This window comes from Bombina bombina, chromosome 2, assembly GCF_027579735.1.
Source record: "Bombina bombina isolate aBomBom1 chromosome 2, aBomBom1.pri, whole genome shotgun sequence".
Lineage (NCBI taxonomy): Eukaryota > Metazoa > Chordata > Amphibia > Anura > Bombinatoridae > Bombina > Bombina bombina.
The window spans coordinates 940,383,002-940,407,225 of record NC_069500.1 but is presented as its reverse complement, the minus strand read 5'-3'; the positions used below and the strand labels follow the sequence as shown (position 1 = coordinate 940,407,225).

At 39.2% G+C, this 24,224-nt stretch overlaps 1 protein-coding gene across 1 annotated transcript in view; it reads left to right on the top strand.

Moving 5' to 3' along the window:
* Positions 1-24,224, top strand: part of CCNI (cyclin I) — a 183,434-nt gene that overhangs the window by 64,987 nt on the left and 94,223 nt on the right. The window contains exon 3 of the mRNA XM_053703414.1: positions 23,964-24,098. Within this exon, the coding sequence (XP_053559389.1) occupies positions 23,964-24,098 (135 nt within the window). The remainder of the gene's footprint in view (positions 1-23,963; positions 24,099-24,224) is intronic.

The following is a 24,224-nucleotide window of genomic DNA, read 5'->3' as shown; positions in this document are numbered from 1 at the left end:
GCATACCTAGGTAGGCTCAGGAGCTGGGTGCCAGCTGCTGATTGGTGGCTGCATTTATATGCCTGTTATCATTGGCTTACTGATTATATAGACATATAATACATGTAATAGTGTCAATAAGTGTGCAAAAATAGGAAGAAAAAGTTGACTAATTTAAAAAAATGTCATGACAAAAACGAAGCCCGGCCACTTTTAAAGAATATATTTTATCAGAAATATCCTAAACCCTTTCCTTTTTAAAAACCCTTGCTTCAACTGAAGTGCTTCCTATGGAAATTGTACAGACATACTGTTGATATGGCATTGGCAGGCCCTTAGAGTACGGCTTTTACTTTCTCTTAATCTAGCATCTAACCCAGAATTTTGACTGGCTCTTGTAGGTTATAAGTCGTCCTTATCAAGAACGCACATTCCATTTGTTTTCTTTCATGATTGTTTCACATTTATGCATTGTAATACCTCTTCTATTTTTAAAAGGGTGTGCGCATGAGACAGCAATCTTATTCATAAGGGAAAGTGAATGTCCTTTTTTTTTTTTTTTTTTTTTTTTGTACTTATTTTAGCACAAAACCTTTATTTCCTTGACATTATTTAGTAATGTATGCTCAGTAGATATTTCCAAGCATAATCTGATGAGGGACTCAGCTTGCTGGGTCATTGCAGCATATAGTTTCTTGCTGGCGAATAAAAATAAACGGAACCTTCTGCTAAGGAAGAATAGTCAGGTCGGTTGGTTGTTTTGCTAAAAAAATTGAAGCAAGAAATGATTTTATTTATAATCCAAGTAATGCTAAAATAAGATGTACCAGAAATGTGTGCTGTTCCTGGTCTGTTTGGAGACATTGATTATGAGGACTTAGCAGCCAGTCAGACTGTGTAAAACCAGATGCTGCAGGCCACACTTCACCTTTTAGGAAAGCACCCATTCTTGAAGCCATTATGACTTGGCTTAGATGCCTGGCAGTCATGTAAGAGCAATGTAAAAATAAATAAATTAATAGAATATTACTTATAGTTGTATTTTATGAGCAAAAGAATATGCTTCTTTCATAATTGACTCCACGGGCATATGGAAGGCATAAGGTCATGTGCCTGCAGTTTCAGACACCATTTACAAAATATATAGGGCCCCATTTATATAGCAGCGGGCGGATAATGTTACCAGGCAGGGAACCTGTCTGCCTACGCTTACTGGCGGCAATCCAACTTTTCTCACACAGCTAATCACAAAAGATGAGGCTTTCAATCACCCTGTTCAGTTTATATTCTGCTTCCTTTAAGATGGCAGAGAGGTTAGGAAGCAACTTGTGGTTGCATGGTCACATGAGCACATAGTGCATATCAGCAATTAAAGGGGCAATAAACACCTTGTAATTATTGCTGTAGAATAACGTGTCAGCCAAGTCTAAACATTTTTAAAACAAAGTAACATAATTTTTACTTAAAGGGATAGGAAAGTCAAAATTAAACTTGCATGATTCAGATAGAGCATGCAATTTTAAGACACTTTTAAATTAACTTCTATTTTCAAATGTGCTTCGTTCTCTTAGTATCCCTTGTTAAAAAATGAATATGCACATATCATACACTAGTGGGAGCTGCTGCTAATTGGTGCCTGCACACATTTGTCTTTTGTGATTGGCTAAATAGATATTTTCAGCTTCCTGTCAGTAGTGCAATGCTGTCCCTTCAGCAATGGATAACAAGAGAATGAAGAAAATTTGATAATAGAATTAAATTGGAAAGTTGTTTAAAATTGTATGTTCTATCTGAATCATAAAAGAAAATTTCGGGGTTTACTATTCCTTTAAATTTATTTAACAGCCAAACTCCTCCCGCCACTTATCTTATTTAGGGGAGCCAATGTGGGCTTTTGTCCACAGACACCAAGGCTAGCCACGGTCATAAAGTTAGTATAAAATACATTAGTTTTTCAGTTGTTATCTGATAAAGCCAATTAGGAAAAGATAAGTAGCAGAGTTGGCCTTGATAACAGGGTGCATTTCAATTTCTTAGAATTAGAAATTGTTAAATTTTATAGATATAAATTACAATAATAGGGTTCAAGTTAAATAATAATAAGTATATAGCAAAGTTGTTTCATTATGCATAACTAAACATGTTTTAGAAAAATCGTAAGGCGCTTACTGTCCCTTTAAAAGGACTTTGTACTGCTATTTTCAGTCATCAATATGAATAAGCAGCATGAAACCATCTTTAAAGTTTCTCTTTTATTTTATTTAAATGGACATAATGCAGCTGTTTCAGTTATGCACTTCCTACAACTGCTCATTGAATGATAGGTACTTCCTATTAATGCTCATTGGTTGATAATTTCTGCTAATGATCACTGAGACTTTTTTACTTTATATTTTTTTCAGGTAAAAACGATACCTACTTGTTTAAATGTTGCTCTTTCAGTAACAGACATTAAGGGGTCGATTTTATCAAAGCCTTCGGCAGGCTTCCCCCCACTACAACTGCAGGTTCTCACAAGAGAACCTGCAGTCGGTATTTAGCAAGCAGCGGTCATCAGACCGGGGAGATTGACAGCTCTTGCCCACAAATGATAGGCTGTGCACGGCAGGAGGCGGAATTGCATGCAAGCGCAAAATAGCACTCATGAAATTCAGCCCACCAGGAGGTGAGCTGCGGCAGACAGGGCTGCATATGTGCGCCCCTGTCCGCCACAGCTTGATAAATCAACCCCTAAGTACAATGTCCTTTGGAGTACTGAGGCCAATTGACCAAAGGGTAGTAAACATAATAAATGCTGTAAAATTATATTAAATTACTTTTCTCAGCACAATGTGCAAATGTGTCCATTGAAAAAGCTTATATAGTATGTTTACTTGGTCTCATCTGCTGTAGCTATATATATATATATATATATATATATATCTCAGAGGCTATATTTAAAGGGATATCAAACAGTAAGCACATGCTAGACATAATAATGTATTCAAAGAAAGTAATGGGTGCCACAATGTTTTAACCTGTTTCCCCTTGGCTATCTTTCCTGCTGAGGACAATAAGGGACACATGTAAATCAGACAAACAAGGCTTATTTGAACAGTCTCATATTGCTTATTCTCCTTTTATTGCCGGTTTTATATCTGTCCCCAACTGTCCTCTGTATTAATAGCACACAATCCTCCACACCTGTATGCTAACAAGCTACTTGGCTACAAACATAGAGGCCAATTTAACAAATGTCTTGCAGGCCTGATCCGACAGTGTGAATCAGGTCCGCAAGACATCGCTGAATGCGGAGAGCAATACGCTCTCCGTATTCAGCATTGCACCAGCAGCTCACAAGAGCTGCTGGTGCAACGGTGCCCCCTGCGGGGAGTGTCAATCAACCCGATCGTACTCGATCGGGTTGAATTGCGGCGATTCCTGTCCGCCTGCTCAGAGCAGGCGGACAGGGTTATGGAGCAGTGGTATTTGTGACCGCTGCTCTATAACTCGTGTTTCTGGCGAGTCTGAAGATTTGCCAGAAACACGGGCCATCAAGCTCCGTTCGGAGCTTGATAGATAGGCCCCATAGGCTATACAGGAGCACTACACTGGATAGAAGCAAATTCTTTACTAAATCTTAATAGTCTCTGGACTCTAAAACAAACATTGGGTGTTGACGGCGCTGGTCGACTGATGCTTTTCACTACCCTTAGCTGGCACTGTATCAAAATTGTTCTCAGCAGGAGAGAGGGAAAACTGAAGTTCAAACATGTCAGCGTCCATTACTTTATACAAATTCTGTGGAATTTAGAAAACCAACTATTTTCAAGGTTAAATTGTACGAAAAGGGGATACAATAAGTAATGAAGACAATAAAAGTATAATGGAAAGTTATTTTTTTAACTACACATAAACATTTTTAATTACAATCTCATAAAATCCCTTTAAATGAGCAAAAGGATTGCGAAAACTGAAGCCTCTCAGGGGGGACTGGAATAAGCAATATTTGCAAAACTAAATTAAAGGGACAGTAAACACTGTAATTACAAGACATATCTGTATTGTTGCTATAGAATAACATATCAGCCAGGTCTTAATGTTTTTAAACCAAATTAACATAATTTGTACTGCAATTAGATTTTAATAGCCAAACTCCACCCACTATTTGCCTTATTTGGAGGAGCCAATCTGGGCTTTAGTCCACAGACAACATAGCCATGGTCATAAAGTTTGTATAAAGGTAATAGTTTTGCAGCTGCTATTTGATAAAGCTAATTAGGGACATATATGTAGCAGAGTTAGCCTTGAGAAGTCAGCAGAGTGCATTGCAAGTTCTGAAGAATAGAAATTGCTCAATTTTCAGAGCTAAATTACATGACAAGGGGGCAAAATAAATAATGAAAAAACTTAGCAAAGTTGTTTCATTACTAATAACGAAACATTTTATTTAAAAATCTTAAGGTGTTTACTGTTTCTTGTAAAGAAAAGCAGTAAAGTACATAATGAATGTACAACGCATTTTATTACTATACTTCAGTAAACATTTTATTTTGTGTTTATTCTTCCGTTTTAATGAAACCATAATCTGTTTTAAACTATTTTATATTAGTCAATTTTCAAGAAGATTTCCAGCCTCCAAATAGTAAATAAAAAAACCTGTACTGTATTTATACAGGGTCCATAATGCAGCAATTATGGACACTGTATAAATAAAGTTTTTTTATTTACTATTTGGAGGCTGGAAATCTTCTTGAAAATGGACTATGATGCTGGGGTCTGGCTTAGCCCTTTTCCTTGCCCCATAACTTGGAGTGAGGTGCTGTCTTCCCTTGTGAAATGTTATATTAGCCAAGTAAGTAGATATCTTCGCTTTAGAATATTTTTTTTAAGCTGGTGTATTTGGGTGAACTTTGCTATTTTCTCTGTACAAGACGCACAGTCACTCTTGTTTGCAGTAATAATCATTGTGAAACGTTTATTATGCCTGCTTAATCCAGGGAAAAGACTGTTGAGGTTTTACATTTTAGACTTAAGTCATTTTCCATTCTTGAAGCTGCCAGCCTTTCTCCATTCCATGCAGATCAAGGGAAATAGCCTACAGCTCTTCATTGCTGATATGTGACCCATATCTAAGTTACAAACATACCCAGGCAAAATCAGTAGACAAATTGTTTAGTTCACAATTGTTATTAAAGGGACAGTCTAGTATAAATTAAACTTTCATTATTCAGACAGGACTTTTAATTTTAATCAACTTTCCAATTTACTTTTATCATCAAATTTGCTTTTTTCTCTTGGTATTCTTAGTTTAAACTAAACATAGGTAGGCTCATATGCTAATTTCTAAGCCTTTGAGGGCTGCCTCTTATAACATGCTTTTTAAATCTCTTTTCTCCAACATTGGTGTGTCCGGTCCACGGCGTCATCCATAACTTGTGGGAATATTCTCTTCCCCAACAGGAAATGGCAAAGAGCACAGCAAAAGCTGTCCATATAGTCCCTCCCAGGCTCCGCCCCCCCAGTCATTCTCTTTGCCGCTCTGAACAAGTAGCATCTCCACGGAGATGGTGAAGAGTATGTGGTGTTTAGTTGTAGTTTTTTATTCTTCTATCAAGAGTTTGTTATTTTAAAATAGTGCTGGTATGCACTATTTACTCTGAAACAGAAAGAGATGAAGAGTTCTGTTTAAAAGAGGAGTATGATTTTAGCAGCAGTAACTAAAATCGATTGCTGTTCCCACACAGGACTGTTGAGATGAGAGAACTTCAGTTGGGGGAACAGTTGGCAGACTTTTCTGCTCAAGGTATGACTAGCCATTTTTCTAACAAGACTGTGTAATGCTGGAAGGCTGTCATTTTTCCCTCATGGGGATCGGTAAGCCATTTTCTTAGTCTCAAACAGAATAAAGGGCTTATTATGGGCTATAAACTGGTAGACACTTTTTTAAGGGCTAAATCGATTGCTTTATTTAAGAATTATTTGCAGTTTGAAGTTGAATTTCACACGTTTATAACATAGGGGAACGTTTTTAGCGCCAGGCACTTGTTAAGACACCTTCCCAGTCAGGAAGGGCCTTTCTCTGTAGTAGGCAGAGCCTCATTTTCGCGCCATTACTGCGCAGTTACTTTTGAGAACAGTACATGCAGCTGCATGTGTGAGGGTCTGGAATCCACTGAAAACATTCCTAGAAGGCTTCATTTGGTATCGTATGCCCCCCTGGGATTGGTGAAGTCGCAGCAAAGGCTGTGGCTGGGACTGTAAGGGGGTTAAAATTGTAAACGGCTCCGGTTTCCACATTTTAAGGGTTGAAAATTGGGGTGCAATACTTTGAATGCATTAAGACACTGTGGTGAAAATTTGGTAAAGATTGGATAATTCCTTCATAGTTTTTCACATATTCAGTAATAAAGTGTGCCCTGTTTAACATTTAAAGAGACAGTAACGGTTTTGTTTTAAAACGGTTTTTGTGCTTTATTAACCAGTTTAAGCCTGTTTAACATGTCTGTACCTTCAGATAGATCATGTTCTGTATGTATGGAAGCCAATGTGGTTCCCCCTTCAAATATGTGTGATAATTGTGCCATAGCGTCCAAACAAAGTAAGGACAGTACTGTCACAAATAGTAAAGTTGCCCAGGATGATTCCTCAGATGAAGGAAGTAGACATAGTTCTACATCATCTCCTTCTGTGTCTATACCAGTTATGCCCGCGCAGGCGACCCCAGGAAGGACTTATGGCAAACAGTCCCTAAGGTCGAGGGGGCAGTTTCTACTCTAGCCAAGCGCACGACCATTCCTATTGAGGACAATTGTGCTTTCAAAGATCCTATGGATAAAAAATTGGAAGGTTTGCTTAAAAAGATTTTTGTACAGCAAGGTTACCTCCTTCAACCTATTTCGTGCATTATTCCTGTCACTACAGCGGCGTGGTTCTGGTTCGAGGAACTGGAAAAGTCGCTCAGTAGGGAGACTCCGTATGAGGAAGTCATGGACAGAATTCATGCACTTAAGTTAGCTAATTCCTTTATTTTAGACGCCGCTTTGCAGTTAGCGAGGTTAGCGGCGAAAAATTCAGGGTTTGCAATTGTGGCGCGCAGAGCGCTCTGGCTAAAGTCTTAGTCGGCGGATGTATCTTCCAAGACAAAATTGCTTAATATCCCTTTCAAAGGTAAGACCCTTTTTGGGCCAGAATTGAAAGAGATTATTTCAGACATCACTGGGGGAAAGGGCCATGCCCTCCCACAAGATAAACCTTTCAAGGCTAAGAATAAGTCCAATTTTCGTTCCTTTCGCAATTTCAGGAACAGACCGGCTTCCAACTCGGCAGCCTCTAGACAAGAGGGTAACGCTTCCCAGACTAAACCAGCTTGGAAACCAATGCAAGGCTGGAACAAGGGTAAACAGGCCAAGAAGCCTGCTGCTTCTACCAAAACAGCATGAAGGGGTAGCCCCCGATCCGGGACCGGATCTAGTAGGGGGCAGACTCTCTCTCTTCGCTCAGGCTTGGACAAGAGATGTTCAGGATCCCTGGGCACTAGAAATAGTCTCTCAGGGGTATCTTCTAGAATTCAAGGATCTACCCCCAAGGGGAAGGTTCCACATGTCTCACTTATCTTCAAACCAAATAAAGAGACAGGCATTCTTACATTGTGTAGAAGACCTGTTAAAGATGGGAGTGATACACCCAGTTCCAACTGTGGAACAAGGTCAGGGGTTTTACTCATATCTGTTTGTAGTTCCCAAAAAAGAGGGAACTTTCAGACCAATTCTGGATTTAAAAATTCTAAACAAATTTCTCAGAGTTCCATCGTTCAAAATGGAAACCATTCGAACAATTTTACCTACAATCCAGGAGGGTCAATTTATGACTACCGTGGATTTAAAGGATGCGTATCTACATATTCCTATCCACAAAGATCATCATCAGTTCCTAAGGTTCGCCTTTCTGGACAAGCATTACCAGTTCGTGGCTCTCCCATTCGGGCTAGCCACTGCTCCAAGGATTTTCACAAAGGTGCTAGGGTCCCTTCTAGCGGTTCTAAGACCAAGGGGTATTGCAGTAGCACCTTACCTGGACGACATTCTAATCCAAGCGTCGTCTCTTTCCAAAGCAAAGGCTCATACAGACATTGTTCTAGCCTTTCTCAGATCTCACGGGTGGAAGGTGAACGTAGAAAAGAGTTCACTGTCTCCGTCGACATGAGTTCCCTTCTTGGGAACGATAATAGATTCTTTAAAAATGAAGATCTTCCTGACAGAAGTCAGAAAGTCAAAGCTTCTAAACGCTTGTCAAGTTCTTCACTCTATTCTGCAGCCTTCCATAGCTCAGTGCATGGAAGTAGTAGGGTTGATGGTTGCAGCAATGGACATAGTTCCTTTTGCTCGAATTCATCTAAGACCATTACCACTGTGCATGCTCAAGCAGTGGAATGGGGACTATACAGACTTGTCTCCAATGATTCAAGTAGACCAGTTGACCAGAGACTCACTCCGTTGGTGGTTGACCCAGGATCACCTGTCCCAGGGAATGAGTTTCCGCAGACCAGAGTGGGTCATTGTCACGACCGACGCCAGTCTATTAGGCTGGGGCGCGGTCTGGGATTCTCTGAAAGCTCAGGGTCTATGGTCTCGGGAAGAGTCTCTTCTCCCGATAAACATTCTGGAACTGAGAGCGATATTCAATGCTCTCCAGGCTTGGCCTCAACTAGCGAAGGCCGGATTCATAAGATTCCAGTCAGACAACATGACGACTGTAGCTTACATCAACCATCAAGGGGGAACAAGGAGTTCCTTGGCGATGAGAGAGGTGTCCAAAATCATCAAATGGGCGGAGGATCACTCCTGCCACCTATCTGCAATCCACATCCCAGGAGTAGACAACTGGGAGGCGGATTATCTGAGTCGTCAGACTTTTCATCCGGGGGAGTGGGAACTTCACCCGGAGGTGTTTGCCCAGTTGACTCAATTATGGGGCATTCCAGACATGGATCTGATGGCGTCTCGTCAGAACTTCAAGGTTCCTTGCTACGGGTCTAGATCCAGGGATCCCAAGGCGACTCTAGTGGATGCATTAGTGGCGCCTTGGTCGTTCAACCTAGCTTATGCGTTTCCACCGTTCCCTCTCCTTCCCAGGCTTGTAGCCAGGATCAAACAGGAGAAGGCCTCAGTGATTCTGATAGCTCCTGCGTGGCCACGCAGGACTTGGTATGCAGACCTGGTGAATATGTCATCGGCTCCACCATGGAAGCTACCTTTGAGACAGGATCTTCTAGTACAAGGTCCATTCGAACATCCAAATCTAGTTTCTCTCCAGCTAACTGCTTGGAAATTGAACGCTTGATCTTATCCAAGCGCGGGTTTTCAGATTCAGTGATAGATACTCTGGTCCAAGCCAGAAAACCTGTGACTAGAAAGATTTACCATAAAATATGGAAAAGATATATCTGTTGGTGTGAATCCAAGGGATTCTCCTGGAGTAAGATTAAAATTCCTAAGATACTCTCCTTTCTCCAAGAAGGTTTGGATAAAGGGTTGTCAGCGAGTTCTCTAAAAGGACAGATTTCTGCTTTATCTGTCTTGTTACACAAACGACTGGCTGCTGTGCCAGATGTACAAGCTTTTGTACAGGCTTTGGTCAGAGTCAAGCCTGTTTACAGACCCATGACTCCTCCTTGGAGTCTAAATTTAGTTCTTTCAGTTCTTCAAGGGGTTCCGTTTGAACCTTTACATTCCATAGATATCAAGTTACTATCTTGGAAAGTTCTGTTTTTGGTTGCTATTTCTTCTGCTAGAAGAGTTTCTGAATTATCTACTTTGCAGTGTGATCCACCCTATCTGGTGTTCCATTCAGATAAGGTCGTTTTGCGTACTAAGCCTGGTTTTCTTCCAAAAGTTGTTTCCAACAAGAATATTAACCAGGAAATAGTTGTTCCTTCTCTGTGTCCGAATCCAGTTTCAAAGAAGGAACGTTTGTTACACAATTTAGATGTAGTTCGTGCTTTAAAGTTCTATTTAGAAGCAACAAAAGATTTTAGACAAACCTCATCTTTGTTTGTCGTTTACTCTGGTAAGAGGAGAGGACAAAAAGCTACTGCTACCTCTCTTTCTTTCTGGCTGAAAAGCATTATCCGATTGGCTTATGAGACTGCCGGACGGCAGCCTCCTGAACGAATCACAGCTCACTCTACTAGGGCTGTGGCTTCCACATGGGCCTTCAAGAACGAGGCTTCTGTTGATCAGATATGTAAGGCAGCGACTTGGTCTTCTCTGCACACTTTTGCCAAATTCTACAAATTTGATACTTTTGCTTCTTCGGAGGCTATTTTTGGGAGAAAGGTTTTGCAAGCCGTGGTGCCTTCTGTTTAGGTAACCTGATTTGCTCCCTCCCTTCATCCGTGTCCTAAAGCTTTGGTATTGGTTCCCACAAGTTATGAATGACGCCGTGGACCGGACACACCAATGTTGGAGAAAATAGAATTTATGCTTACCTGATAAATTACTTTCTCCAACGGTGTGTCCGGTCCACGGCCCGCCCTGGTTTTTTAATCAGGTTTGAAAAATTTCTTTCTCTATACACTACAGTCACCACGGCACCCTATAGTTTCTCCTTTTTTCTCCTAACAGTCGGTCGAATGACTGGGGGGCGGAGCCTGGGAGGGACTATATGGACAGCTTTTGCTGTGCTCTTTGCCATTTCCTGTTGGGGAAGAGAATATTCCCACAAGTTATGGATGACGCCGTGGACCGGACACACCGTTGGAGAAAGTAATTTATCAGGTAAGCATAAATTCTGTTTTCAACACAAAGAGACAGAAAGTACACGTGGGCCATATAGATAACACTGTGTTCAGACACAGAAAGTTATTTAAGATTTAGCACAAAACAATGCTAAATTTAAGACAATAGATAATAAACAGTCACAGTCATGTGATCAGGGGGCTGGAAGAAGGTTCCTAGATACAAGGTAATCACAGAGGTAAAAAGTATATTAATATAACTGTGTTGGTTATGCAAAACTGGGGAATGAGTTATAAAGGGATTATCTATCTTTTTAAACAATAACAATTCTATGGTAGACTGTCCCTTTAATCAGAATTTCACATTGTACCCATAGAATAACAGAGGTTTAATCCAATTGTAAGTGATATTAAAGACAGCTTTGCTTTTTTTTATTTGCATTTAAAGGGACAGTATACACTCATTTTCATATAACTGCATGTAATAGACACTACTATAAAAGAATAAGTTGCACAGATACTGATATAAAAATCCAGTATAAAATGGTTTAAAAACTTACTTAGGAGCTCTCAGTTTAGCTCTGTTGAAAAGGTAGCTGGAAAGCCCACTGCAAGTGGGAACTAAGACAAACCCCCCTCCCCCTTCTTTTGCATATGAAAAGACCCTTTACACAAACAGGAGCAAGCTGGAGTAGGTAGCTGACTGTATTCACATACAAATTTGGGGTTTGGTTAGGAGTCTGAAAATCAGAGCAATGTTATTTAAAAATAAGCATAACTATACATTTAAAAAAAAAAAAAACTTCATGGACTATATAAATAGATCATCTACAAAAAATGTATGCAAAGAAAAAATGTGTATAATGTCCCTTTAAGATTTATTTAATGCATATGGGGCTTGTCACTGGCATGGGAGTCGGCCTATGAGCCATCTGGGCTGGATTCTATGCAAACAGTAAATAATATCTGTATCTTCATAGCATCAACCCTTTCCCAATAAATTGGGGCTTTCAGCAATTGAGTAGCTGATTGCTGTATTGCAGCAGCCTGAAATGAATAATGGCAGCTATTTTACACCAAACACTTTTTTCCACTGTGATTTCTCTGACAGCTGGCAAATGGACATGAAAGTAAAGTAATTATTTTAGGATTCATATAGAGCATGCAATTTTGAGACTTTAACTTACTTCTATTATCAAATTGGCTTTGTTCCTTTGGTATCTTTTGTTGAAAACACATACCTAGGTAGGCTCAGGAGCAGCAATGCACTACTTGGAGCTAGCTGGTGATTTGTGGCTATGCACATATGCCTCTTATCTTTGACTCACCAGACGTATTCAGCTATTTGTAGGGCTTAACCTCATAGCTATATGCAAGAAATTGTGCAACAATAAACTGCTCTAATACGTTAAACCATTTTCCTTTTGCACTTTTATGTCCCTTTAAGACTTTACATCATGTGTCAACAAAATGGTCCTTTTCATTGAATTAACCCCTCAGACACCTCCAGATTACTCTTACTGAAACCTCCAACACCACCTCATTCGCAATCATGGACCTCCCCCCATGCTGCCTCTTCTGGCTGCAAGAAAATGGTACTTCTCGCTCCCCACTGTAAGTTTGGCAGTGTCAGTTATTAAAGCAGTTCTGATTCTTTTCCAGATTAACTATTTAATCACTATCATAAATGGAGTCCTCCTAATCAGTGATAACTAACCTCAGTGGTGGTAAAGAGGAGGAACTCAGTAACACCCAGGCTTACTGCTCTTCCATTCAACTCCACTATCAGAGTGCTAAGAGGAGCTGTATGCAGCGCACAGCTAAACCAAGGAAGTAAGGGTCAAATCACAGGAACAAGCTTTTTGGGAAATCACTGGTTTAAAGGGACACTTTACTCGAAAATCCCCCCCCCCCCCATTTGTTCCTGATGATCCACTTTACCTGCTGGAGTGTATTAAATTATTTTTCCATTACCCTTATATTGCCATTTGAAATAGTTTATTTAGACTGGTATCCTCACATATTCTGAAATTTTCTGGCCTTAGGTCCAAGCTGTAGATAAGCTGTGTAAACACAGCCAACAGAAGAAATTACTCTCAGTGTGGTATAGAAGAGGTAAGATAATAAAATGTTAATTTACAATTGTTCTCTCCAAGTATTGGATATATTGGACAGATATAAGATAAAGAAGCATGTTATCTACAAAATGTGATAACGTAATTAGATCCCTGATTATACCTACAAGCTCAACCCATTTTATTAGGTTGTGGCTTTAAAACACAAAATTGGCTATTTCATATACACAAATAAACCTTAAAAATCAAATTCTCATACATTTTATACTCTGCAGTTGGTAAAAAAAAAAAAGCACTTGGAAACAAATTAAAGGGACAGTATACACTCATTTTCATATAACTGCATGTAATAGACACTACTATAAAGAATAAGATGCACAGATACGGATATAAAAATCCAGTATAAAACTGTTTAAAAACTTACTTAGAAGCTGTCAGTTTGGCTCTGTTGAAAAGGTAGCTGGAAAGCCCACTGCAAGTGGCAAATAAGACACTCCCCCCTCCCCCTTCTTTTGCATATGAAAAGACCCTTTACACAAACAGGAACAAGCTGGAGAAGGTAGCTGACGGTATTCACATAAAACTTTGGGGCTTGGTTAGGAGTCTGAAAATCAGAGCAATGTTATTTAAAAATAAGCAAAACTATACATTAATTTAAAAAAAAAACTTTATGGGCTATATAAATAGATTATCTACAAAACATTTATGCAAAGAAAAAATGAGTGTATAATGTCCCTTTAAGCGAAAAAACTATTTTACAGTATACTGTCCCTTTAATTACTTCTGTAAGTGTGCTGCACAACAATGAGCTGTCCCTTGTATTGCCAGTATGTTCTGGGCAATCAACGGTTATACTGCTGTTTTAGCCTTCCATAAGACACTGAAATGTTATTTAGCAGTAATATAGTCACTTGATTGCCCTTTCTATGTTCTGGACAACCAAGTGTTAAGTCACTTCTGTATGTGCCGCAATGCAGTGATTTAACCTCTTCTGTGCAAGTCCAGAATTTTAAATATTTTGGAATGGCTTCTAGATTTTGAGCATTTTTTATTAAGCCCTGATTTTATATGTGAAAAAAAAGGAAATGGAAAATATTCAGGTTAACACAACAAATGTAGCCTTTAATCATGATATGTTTGCTTATTTCCCAAGTGAAAACCTGACATTGTTGATTGATTTGGCATTACAGACAGCTCTCAGGCTCACTTAGTTTCACAAAATAGTTACATGTTGTTAGGGAAGCCAAACAAAGCAGAATGAGGATGTAACAGCAATTGCAGATGTGAATTCTGCAGTAAAAATATGATTTGTAACCTTAAAACTAGGGACACAAAACCCAATAATTTTCTTTCATGATTCAGATAGAACATACCATTTTAAACAACTTTCCAATTTACTTCTTTTGTCAATTTTGCTTAATTCTCTAGCTATCCTTTATTGAAGGAGCAGCAATGCAGTGCTGGGAGTTAGCTGAGTACATTTGTAAGCCAATGACAACAGGCATATATGTGCAACCACCAATCAGCAGCTAGCTCCCAACACCAGAGCCTACCTAGGTTTGTTTTTCAACAAATGATACCAAAAGAAGAAATCAAATTAGATAAGAGAAGTAAATTGGTTGTTTAAAAATTGTACACTCTTATCTAAATCACAAAAGAAATGTTGGTTAAATGTCCCTTTAATGGGTCAAATATATAAATCCAGGTTGCCTTACCATTTTTTTATTTTTCTGAAATTTAGGTAGTGCTTTTTATCATCCTCCTGAGCAAAACTCAAAAGTCTTAGATTAAAAACAAAATTCTCCTGAAATAGACATTTTTGATTGGTCATCCTTTTTTATGAGCTACACATCTTCATATGGTGTGCTTGAGATATATATATATATATATATATATATATATATATATATATATATATATATATATATATATATATATATATATATATATATATATATATATTTAAATTTGGTGATTTATTAAGCATTGTAACTTTATAGCTAAACAAACCTCCATTTTTTACACAATGTAGGCCATCAAAATTCGGTGAAAGACTTCTAGTAACAACTTGATTTTTTCCCTGTGGTACTCTTCCATGAGTAGTTTGTGTGGCAGACAATTCAGCTAGTTTATCTCAGGTCCTTCAGTGTGGGGAAACAATGCTTGGGGAAAAAAAGGCCTTTTTTGTGGCCAAAAACAAGTCAATGTTTTTTAAAAATAAAAAAATATATTAAATTAAAGGATTTTTTTTTTCTGCCAAATTATTTTCTCTCTCCCATTTGCCGGCCCCTTTTATCATGTGACAGACATTAGCCAATCAAAGACTAGTATATGTATATCCTGTAAGCTTGTGCACATTCTCAGTAGGATCTTGTTCCCCAAAAAGTGTGAATATAAAAAGACTGTGCAAAATTTGATAATGGAAGTATTAAAACTGCATGCTCTTTCTAAATCATAAAAGTTTATTTTGACTTGAGTGTCCCTAACTATAGAGCATTTCAGTAGGGATAACACAGGCAAACTTAGCTATTTCAAATGCCAAAATAAAGTAAAATGAGCTATTTGTACGCAATGTAAAGCTCTTTATTTACCCTTTAAAAAAACAATAGTGTGACAAAAAACAAATAGTTTGGTAATCATTTAATTAAACACATGCTATATACAATACTCTTTATACCTGCTTGTTTAAAATTATAATAATAAAGAAAGTCTTAAAACACCTTTGCACCTTTTTTTTTTGTATTTTTTTTTTTACAAGACCTTTTTTATTTAGTTGAGGTTTCTTCTGTTAAGTGTGATCAGTCCACGGGTCATCATTACTTCTGGGATATTACTCCTCCCCAACAGGAAGTGCAAGAGGATTCACCCAGCAGAGCTGCATATAGCTCCTCCCCTCTACGTCACTCCCAGTCATTCTCTTGCACCCAACGACTAGATAGGATGTGTGAGAGGACTATGGTGATTATACTTAGTTTTATATCTTCAATCAAAAGTTTGTTATTTTAAAATAGCACCGGAGTGTGTTATTATCTCTCTGGCAGAGTTTGAAGAAGAATCTACCAGAGTTTTTGTTATGATTTTAGCCGGAGTAGTTAAGATCATATTGCTGTTTCTCGGCCATCTGAGGAGAGGTAAACTTCAGATCAGGGGACAGCGGGCAGATGAATCTGCATAGAGGTATGTAGCAGTTTTTATTTTCTGACAATGGAATTGATGAGAAAATCCTGCCATACCGATATAATGTCATGTATGTATACTTTACACTTCAGTATTCTGGGGAATGGTACTTCACTAGAATTACACTGTAAGAAATACATAAAGCTGTTTAATAACTAGAGATTATGTTTAACGTTTTTGCTGGAATGTAAAATCGTTTTCATTTACTGAGGTACTGAGTGAATAAATGTTTGGGCACTATTTTTCCACTTGGCAGTTGCTTAATCTGTTTTCTGACAGTTTCTGTTCTCCCTCACTGCTGTGTGTGAGGGGGAGGGGCCGTTTTTTGGCGCTTTTACTACACATCAAATATTTCAGTCAGCAACTCATTGTATTCCCTGCATGATCCGGTTCATCTCTACAGAGCTCAGGGGTCTTCAAAACTTATTTTGAGGGAGGTAATTTCTCTCAGCAGAGCTGTGAGAATTATAGTTTGACTGAGATAAAAAACGTTTATTCTGTAATTTGTTTCCTGCTTTCAGAATTTGTTATCTTTGCTAATGGGATTAAACCTTTGCTAAAGTTGTGTTATTTACAAGGATTGAGGCTATAACTGTTTCAATTTATTAATTTTCAACTGTCATAGATCTTCTGTGCTTCTTAAAGGCACAGCACGTTTTAATATTATTCTAATTGAATTGTATTTCCAAGTTACAAGTTTATTTGCTAGTGTGTTAAACATGTCTGATTCAGAGGATGATACCTGTGTCATTTGTTGCAATGCCAAAGTGGAGCCCAATAGAAATTTATGTACTAACTGTATTGATGCTACTTTAAATAAAAGTCAATCTGTACAAATTGAACAAATTTCACCAAACAACGAGGGGAGAGTTATGCCGACTAACTCGCCTCACGTGTCAGTACCTACATCTCCCGCTCAGAGGGAGGTGCGTGATATTGTAGCGCCGAGTACATCTGGGCGGCCATTACAAATCACATTACAGGATATGGCTACTGTTATGACTGAGGTTTTGGCTAAATTACCAGAGCTAAGAGGTAAGCGTGATCACTCTGGGGTGAGAACAGAGTGCGCTGATAATATTAGGGCCATGTCAGACACTGCGTCACAGGTGGCAGAACATGAGGACGGAGAGCTTCATTCTGTGGGTGACGGTTCTGATCCAAACAGACTGGATTCAGATATTTCAAATTTTAAATTTAAACTGGAAAACCTCCGTATATTACTAGGGGAGGTGTTAGCGGCTCTGAATGATTGTAACACAGTTGCAATACCAGAGAAAATGTGTAGGTTGGATAAATATTTTGCGGTACCGACGAGTACTGAGGTTTTTCCTATACCTAAGAGACTTTCTGAAATTGTTACTAAGGAGTGGGATAGAACCGGTGTGCCGTTCTCACCCCCTCCGATATTTAGAAAAATGTTTCCAATAGACGCCACCACAAGGGACTTATGGCAAACGGTCCCTAAGGTGGAGGGAGCAGTTTCTACCTTAGCTAAGCGTACCACTATCCCGGTGGAGGATAGCTGTGCTTTTTCAGATCCAATGGATAAAAAATTAGAGGGTTACCTTAAGAAAATGTTTGTTCAACAAGGTTTTATATTGCAACCCCTTGCATGCATTGCGCCGATCACGGCTGCAGCGGCATTCTGGATTGAGTCTCTGGAAGAGAACATTGGTTCAGCTACTCTGGACGACATTACGGACAGGCTTAGAGTCCTTAAACTAGCTAATTCTTTCATTTCGGAGGCCGTAGTACATCTTACTAAACTTACGGCGAAGAATTCAGGATTCGCCATTCAGGCACGCAGGGCGCTGTGGCTAAAATCCTGGTCAGCTGATGTTACTTCTAAGTCTAAATTGCTTAATATACCTTTCAAAGGGCAGACCTTATTCGGGCCCGGGTTGAAAGAGATTATCGCTGACATTACAGGAGGTAAAGGCCATGCCCTGCCTCAGGACAAAGCCAAGACTAGACAGTCTAATTTTCGTTCCTTTCGTAATTTCAAAGCAGGAGCAGCATCAACTTCCTCTGCACCAAAACAGGAAGGAGCTGTTGCTCGCTACAGACAAGGCTGGAAACCTAACCAGTCCTGGAACAAGGGCAAGCAGACTAGGAAACCTGCTGCTGCCCCTAAAACAGCATGAATTGAGGGCCCCCGATCCGGGATCGGATCTAGTGGGGGGCAGACTTTCTCTCTTCGCCCAGGCTTGGGCAAGAGATGTTCAGGATCCCTGGGCGCTAGAGATAATATCTCAGGGATACCTTCTGGACTTCAAATACTCTCCTCCAAGAGAGAGATTTCATCTGTCAAGATTGTCAACAATCCAGACAAAGAAAGAGGCGTTTCTACGCTGCGTACAAGAGCTCTTGTTAATGGGAGTAATCCATCCAGTTCCACGATCGGAACAGGGACAGGGGTTTTACTCAAATCTGTTTGTGGTTCCCAAAAAAGAGGGAACTTTCAGACCAATCCTGGACTTAAAGATCCTAAACAAATTCCTAAGAGTTCCATCGTTCAAGATGGAGACTATTCGGACAATTTTACCTATGATCCAAGAGGGTCAGTACATGACCACTGTAGATTTAAAAGATGCTTACCTTCACATACCGATTCACAAAGATCATTATCGGTACCTAAGGTTTGCCTTCCTAGACAGGCATTACCAGTTTGTGGCTCTTCCATTCGGATTGGCTACAGCTCCAAGAATCTTCACAAAGGTTCTGGGTGCTCTTCTGGCGGTACTAAGACCGCGGGGAATCTCGGTAGCTCCATACCTAGACGACATTCTGATACAAGCTTCAAGCTTTCAAACTGCCAAGTCTCATACAGAGTTAGTGCTGGCATTTCTAAGGTCACATGCATGGAAGGTGAACGAAAAGAAAAGTTCACTCGTTCCACTCACAAGAGTTCCCTTCCTGGGGACTCTTATAGATTCTGTAGAAATGAAGATTTACCTGACAGAGGACAGGCTAACAAGACTTCAAAGTGCTTGCCGCACCCTTCATTCCATTCAACACCCGTCAGTGGCTCAATGCATGGAGGTAATCGGCTTAATGGTAGCGGCAATGGACATAGTACCCTTTGCACGCTTACACCTCAGACCACTGCAACTGTGCATGCTAAGTCAGTGGAATGGGGATTACTCAGACTTATCCCCTTCTCTGAATCTGGATCAAGAGACCAGAAATTCTCTTCTATGGTGGCTTTCTCGGCCACATCTGTCCAGGGGGATGCCATTCAGCAGACCAGACTGGACAATTGTAACAACAGACGCCAGCCTTCTAGGTTGGGGTGCCGTCTGGAATTCTCTGAAGGCTCAGGGACAATGGAGTCAGGAGGAGAGTCTCCTGCCAATAAACATTCTGGAATTGAGAGCAGTTCTCAATGCCCTCCTGGCTTGGCCCCAGTTGACAACTCGGGGGTTCATCAGGTTTCAGTCGGACAACATCACGACTGTAGCTTACATCAACCATCAGGGAGGGACAAGAAGCTCCCTAGCTATGATGGAAGTATCAAAGATAATTCGCTGGGCAGAGTCTCACTCTTGCCACCTGTCAGCAATCCACATCCCGGGAGTGGAGAACTGGGAGGCGGATTTCTTAAGTCGTCAGACTTTTCATCCGGGGGAGTGGGAACTTCATCCGGAGGTCTTTGCCCAAATACTTCGACGTTGGGGCAAACCAGAGATAGATCTCATGGCGTCTCGACAGAACGCCAAGCTTCCTCGTTACGGGTCCAGATCCAGGGATCCAGGAGCAGTCCTGATAGATGCTCTGACAGCACCTTGGGACTTCAGGATGGCTTACGTGTTTCCACCCTTCCCGTTACTTCCTCGATTGATTGCCAGAATCAAACAAGAGAGAGCATCAGTGATTCTAATAGCACCTGCGTGGCCACGCAGGACTTGGTATGCAGACCTGGTGGACTTGTCATCCTGTCCACCTTGGTCTCTACCTCTGAAACAGGACCTTCTGATACAGGGTCCCTTCAAACATCAAAATCTAACTTCTCTGAAGCTGACTGCTTGGAAATTGAACGCTTGATTTTATCAAGACGTGAGTTTTCTGAGTCAGTTATTGATACCTTAATACAGGCTAGGAAACCTGTTACCAGAAAGATTTACCATAAGATATGGCGTAAATACCTATATTGGTGTGAATCCAAAGGTTACTCTTGGAGTAAGGTTAGGATTCCTAGGATATTGTCTTTTCTACAAGAAGGTTTAGAAAAGGGTTTATCTGCTAGTTCATTAAAGGGACAGATCTCAGCTCTGTCCATTCTGTTACACAAACGTCTGTCAGAAGTTCCTGACGTCCAGGCTTTTTGTCAGGCTTTGGCCAGGATTAAGCCTGTGTTTAAAACTGTTGCTCCACCATGGAGTTTAAACCTTGTTCTTAATGTTTTACAGGGCGTTCCGTTTGAACCCCTTCATTCCATTGATATAAAGTTGTTATCTTGGAAAGTTCTATTTTTAATGGCTATTTCCTCGGCTCGAAGAGTCTCTGAATTATCAGCCTTACATTGTGATTCTCCTTATTTGATTTTTCATTCGGATAAGGTAGTCCTGCGTACTAAACCTGGGTTCTTACCTAAGGTAGTTACTAACAGGAATATCAATCAAGAGATTGTTGTTCCTTCTTTATGCCCAAATCCTTCTTCAAAGAAGGAACGTCTACTGCACAACCTGGATGTAGTCCGTGCTCTAAAATTTTACTTACAGGCAACTAAGGAATTTCGACAAACGTCTTCTCTGTTTGTCATTTACTCTGGGCAGAGGAGAGGTCAAAAAGCTTCCGCTACCTCTCTTTCTTTTTGGCTTCGTAGCATAATTCGTTTAGCTTATGAGACTGCTGGACAGCAGCCTCCTGAAAGAATTACAGCTCATTCTACTAGAGCTGTGGCTTCCACTTGGGCCTTCAAGAATGAGGCCTCTGTTGAACAGATTTGCAAGGCTGCAACTTGGTCTTCGCTTCATACTTTTTCCAAATTTTACAAATTTGACACTTTTGCTTCATCGGAGGCTATTTTTGGGAGAAAGGTTCTTCAGGCAGTGGTTCCTTCTGTATAAAGAGCCTGCCTATCCCTCCCGTCATCCGTGTACTTTTGCTTTGGTATTGGTATCCCAGAAGTAATGATGACCCGTGGACTGATCACACTTAACAGAAGAAAACATAATTTATGCTTACCTGATAAATTCCTTTCTTCTGTAGTGTGATCAGTCCACGGCCCGCCCTGTTTTTAAGGCAGGTAAATATTTTTTAATTTATACTCCAGTCACCACTTCACCCTTGGCTTTTCCTTTCTCGTTGGTCCTTGGTCGAATGACTGGGAGTGACGTAGAGGGGAGGAGCTATATGCAGCTCTGCTGGGTGAATCCTCTTGCACTTCCTGTTGGGGAGGAGTAATATCCCAGAAGTAATGATGACCCGTGGACTGATCACACTACAGAAGAAAGGAATTTATCAGGTAAGCATAAATTATGTTTTTTTATACCATGGTGAAAACTGCATGAAGCTGTAGAATTTTATTTTTTTTTTGCAATGATTTTTGGAAAAAATAAATGTTCGGTTAGCAGCTGTTTCCTGTTTGCCTAAACTTAGATAGTTGAAACAGCATTTTTCTAAATAAAAAACATAACGCATAACAAATATAGCGTGGGTCATGAGATAGAAACACTGCCTATAGCATATTTTTACATTTTGTGTGATTTTAGTATGTACCCAAGAGTGCATAATATAAATGGAAAAGATATACATACAAATATATTATCAATATGAAAGAAGAGCAATTAAAGGGACACTGAACCCAAATTTTTTTCTTTTGTGATTCAGATAGAGCATGCAATTTTAAGCAACTTTCTAATTTATTCCTATAATCAATTTGTGTTCGTTCTCTTGCTATCTTTATTTGAAAAAGAAGGCACCTAAGCTTTTTTTTTTTGGTTCAGAACTCTGGATAGCACTTTTTTTTATTGTGGATGAATTTATCCACCAATCAGCAAGGACAACCCAAGTTGTTCACCAAAAATGGGTCGGCATCTAAACTTACATTTGTGCATTTCAAATAAAGATACCAAGAGAATGAAGAAAATTTGATAATAGGAGTAAGTTAGAAAGTTGCTTAAAATGTCATGCTCTATCTGAATCACAAAAGAAAAATTTGGGTTCAGTGTCCCTTTAAAGGTGTCATAAATGTTTTTAAAAATTTAAAAGGTTACAAAAATAAATTTAAACTTGTGATAAATATAATATACATTTATTCTTTGCTCATTGACTGAAAGGTAGTGAAGTGGGCTCTGTATTTGAATTTTTATATATATATATATATATATATATATATATATATATATATATATATATATATATATATATATATATATATATATATATATACCTGTTCAGCTTACCTCTCCACTAAGCAGCTCTGGTCTGGTGTCCAGTTAGACATAACCATAGTCCTAATCAGTGCAACCCTAGAAAATTTGTAGACCAGCCCTGTTTTATGTTGACTCAGTATAATGTGTACACCCCATTTTTATAAAAGGGGATTACTGGGATACTCCTTCCCTAAATATTTTATATTAGAATTATATTCTATTATTTTGTATTTAAATTGTTGTTATATAGGTACCCTACAACCCAATTGCATCCATTAATCACCCTTTTAAATTGTAGCTTTCCAGCCCCAGTTGCTGCAGCCCACAGGGAACTCTCCTGACATCCTGGTAGGCCATTCAGGAATTAGTCCTGATCCTACATTCCATAATGTTACTTCTGACATTTTGTTGGAATGTGACATTCTTAAAGTGTGGCAAGATCTCATTATAGATGAGATAACTGCCCACAAAATTATGGTGGCTCCAAATGTTTAAAAATTGTATTGCAATTGTGTGTATGTCTTTCTTTGGACAGGGGCATTATCAGTTTAGTGGGCATGTGTGTTTGGTTATTAATTTGGTTAATTTTTATTAGTGTAAAAGTGCTTATTATTTTTTAACTTTGAGTAGTTAAAGTTTGTATCTGTTTGGTAGCATTGCTTCCTATTGCCATCTAATATGGTGGCAGGTAAGTTCAGTGTGTTTTGCCCATGTGCAAAACTAATGGTAGATTTAAAACCTTTGTTTGGGCTACTAGGTAAGAAGTTGAAAAGTGTTATTTGGGATTGATCCAATCCTCTTAGCTGATGAATTTGATAAGTGAATATGGCCTTGTGAATGTGTTGCTAAGTGTCGAGAATTTGCAGCACTACTGGGAGCTAGCTGAAAGCATCTGGGGGGCATTGACAAGAGGCATATGTACATACCCTCAAATCACCAGCTAGCTCCCAGTAGTGCACTGTTGCTTCTGTGCCGACATAGGTATGATTTTCAACAAAGGATACTAAAAGAATGAAGCAAATTTGTTAATAGAACTAAATTGAAATGTTTCTCACAATGACATGCTCTATCTGAATCATGCAAGTTTAATTTTGACTTTTGTGTCCCTTTTAATTGGACAACTAAATACAGTAGGATTACATAATTAACATGTGCATACTAAAAACACAATGCAATAACAATTACTCTGAATTTCAAATAAACAGATATGTTTTCTGACAAATTTATCCCCCCTATTTGTCAGCCCCCATATCATCAGCCAATCACACACTAGTATACGTATACCTTAAGGACTTGCGCACATGCTCAGTAGGAGTGTGTATATAAAAAGAATGTTCAAAATGTGTTAAAAGAAGTAAATTCCAAAGTCTCTTAAAACTGAATGCTCTTTTGCTTCATAAAAGTTCTATTTTTACTTTAATGTTCCTTTAAGTAATTACAATTTTTCAACTTTAGTTTTCAGTAAATTAAGTAATATTACACAAACCAAAATGTTTACCGGTCCCTTTTTTTCATTTTTTAAAGCGTTATTTGCTGGATCTACTATATCCATTCTTTACTTTGTATAAATACATATTTGGCATGATCGCAATAAAGCATAGTGTATATTACATCATATTTATTTTGCTTTTACAGGATGCAGCTATTTCTCCAGAACAGCGAGATGAAGTAATCCTTTGGCTGGCTGAGCTGAAGTGCCAGTTCCTTGTTTACCCAGAAACCCTTGCTCTGGCCATCAGTCTTTTGGATCGTTTCTTGGCTACAGTAAAGGTAACCACATATCTACTATTATTTGCATGTCTAACAGTTGAATTGCAGTAGTCAGCAATTGTTCATGTGCATAGGTTTATATCAGAAACCTAGATTCTGAATGCTGTTAAAAACCAATAAGCTTAA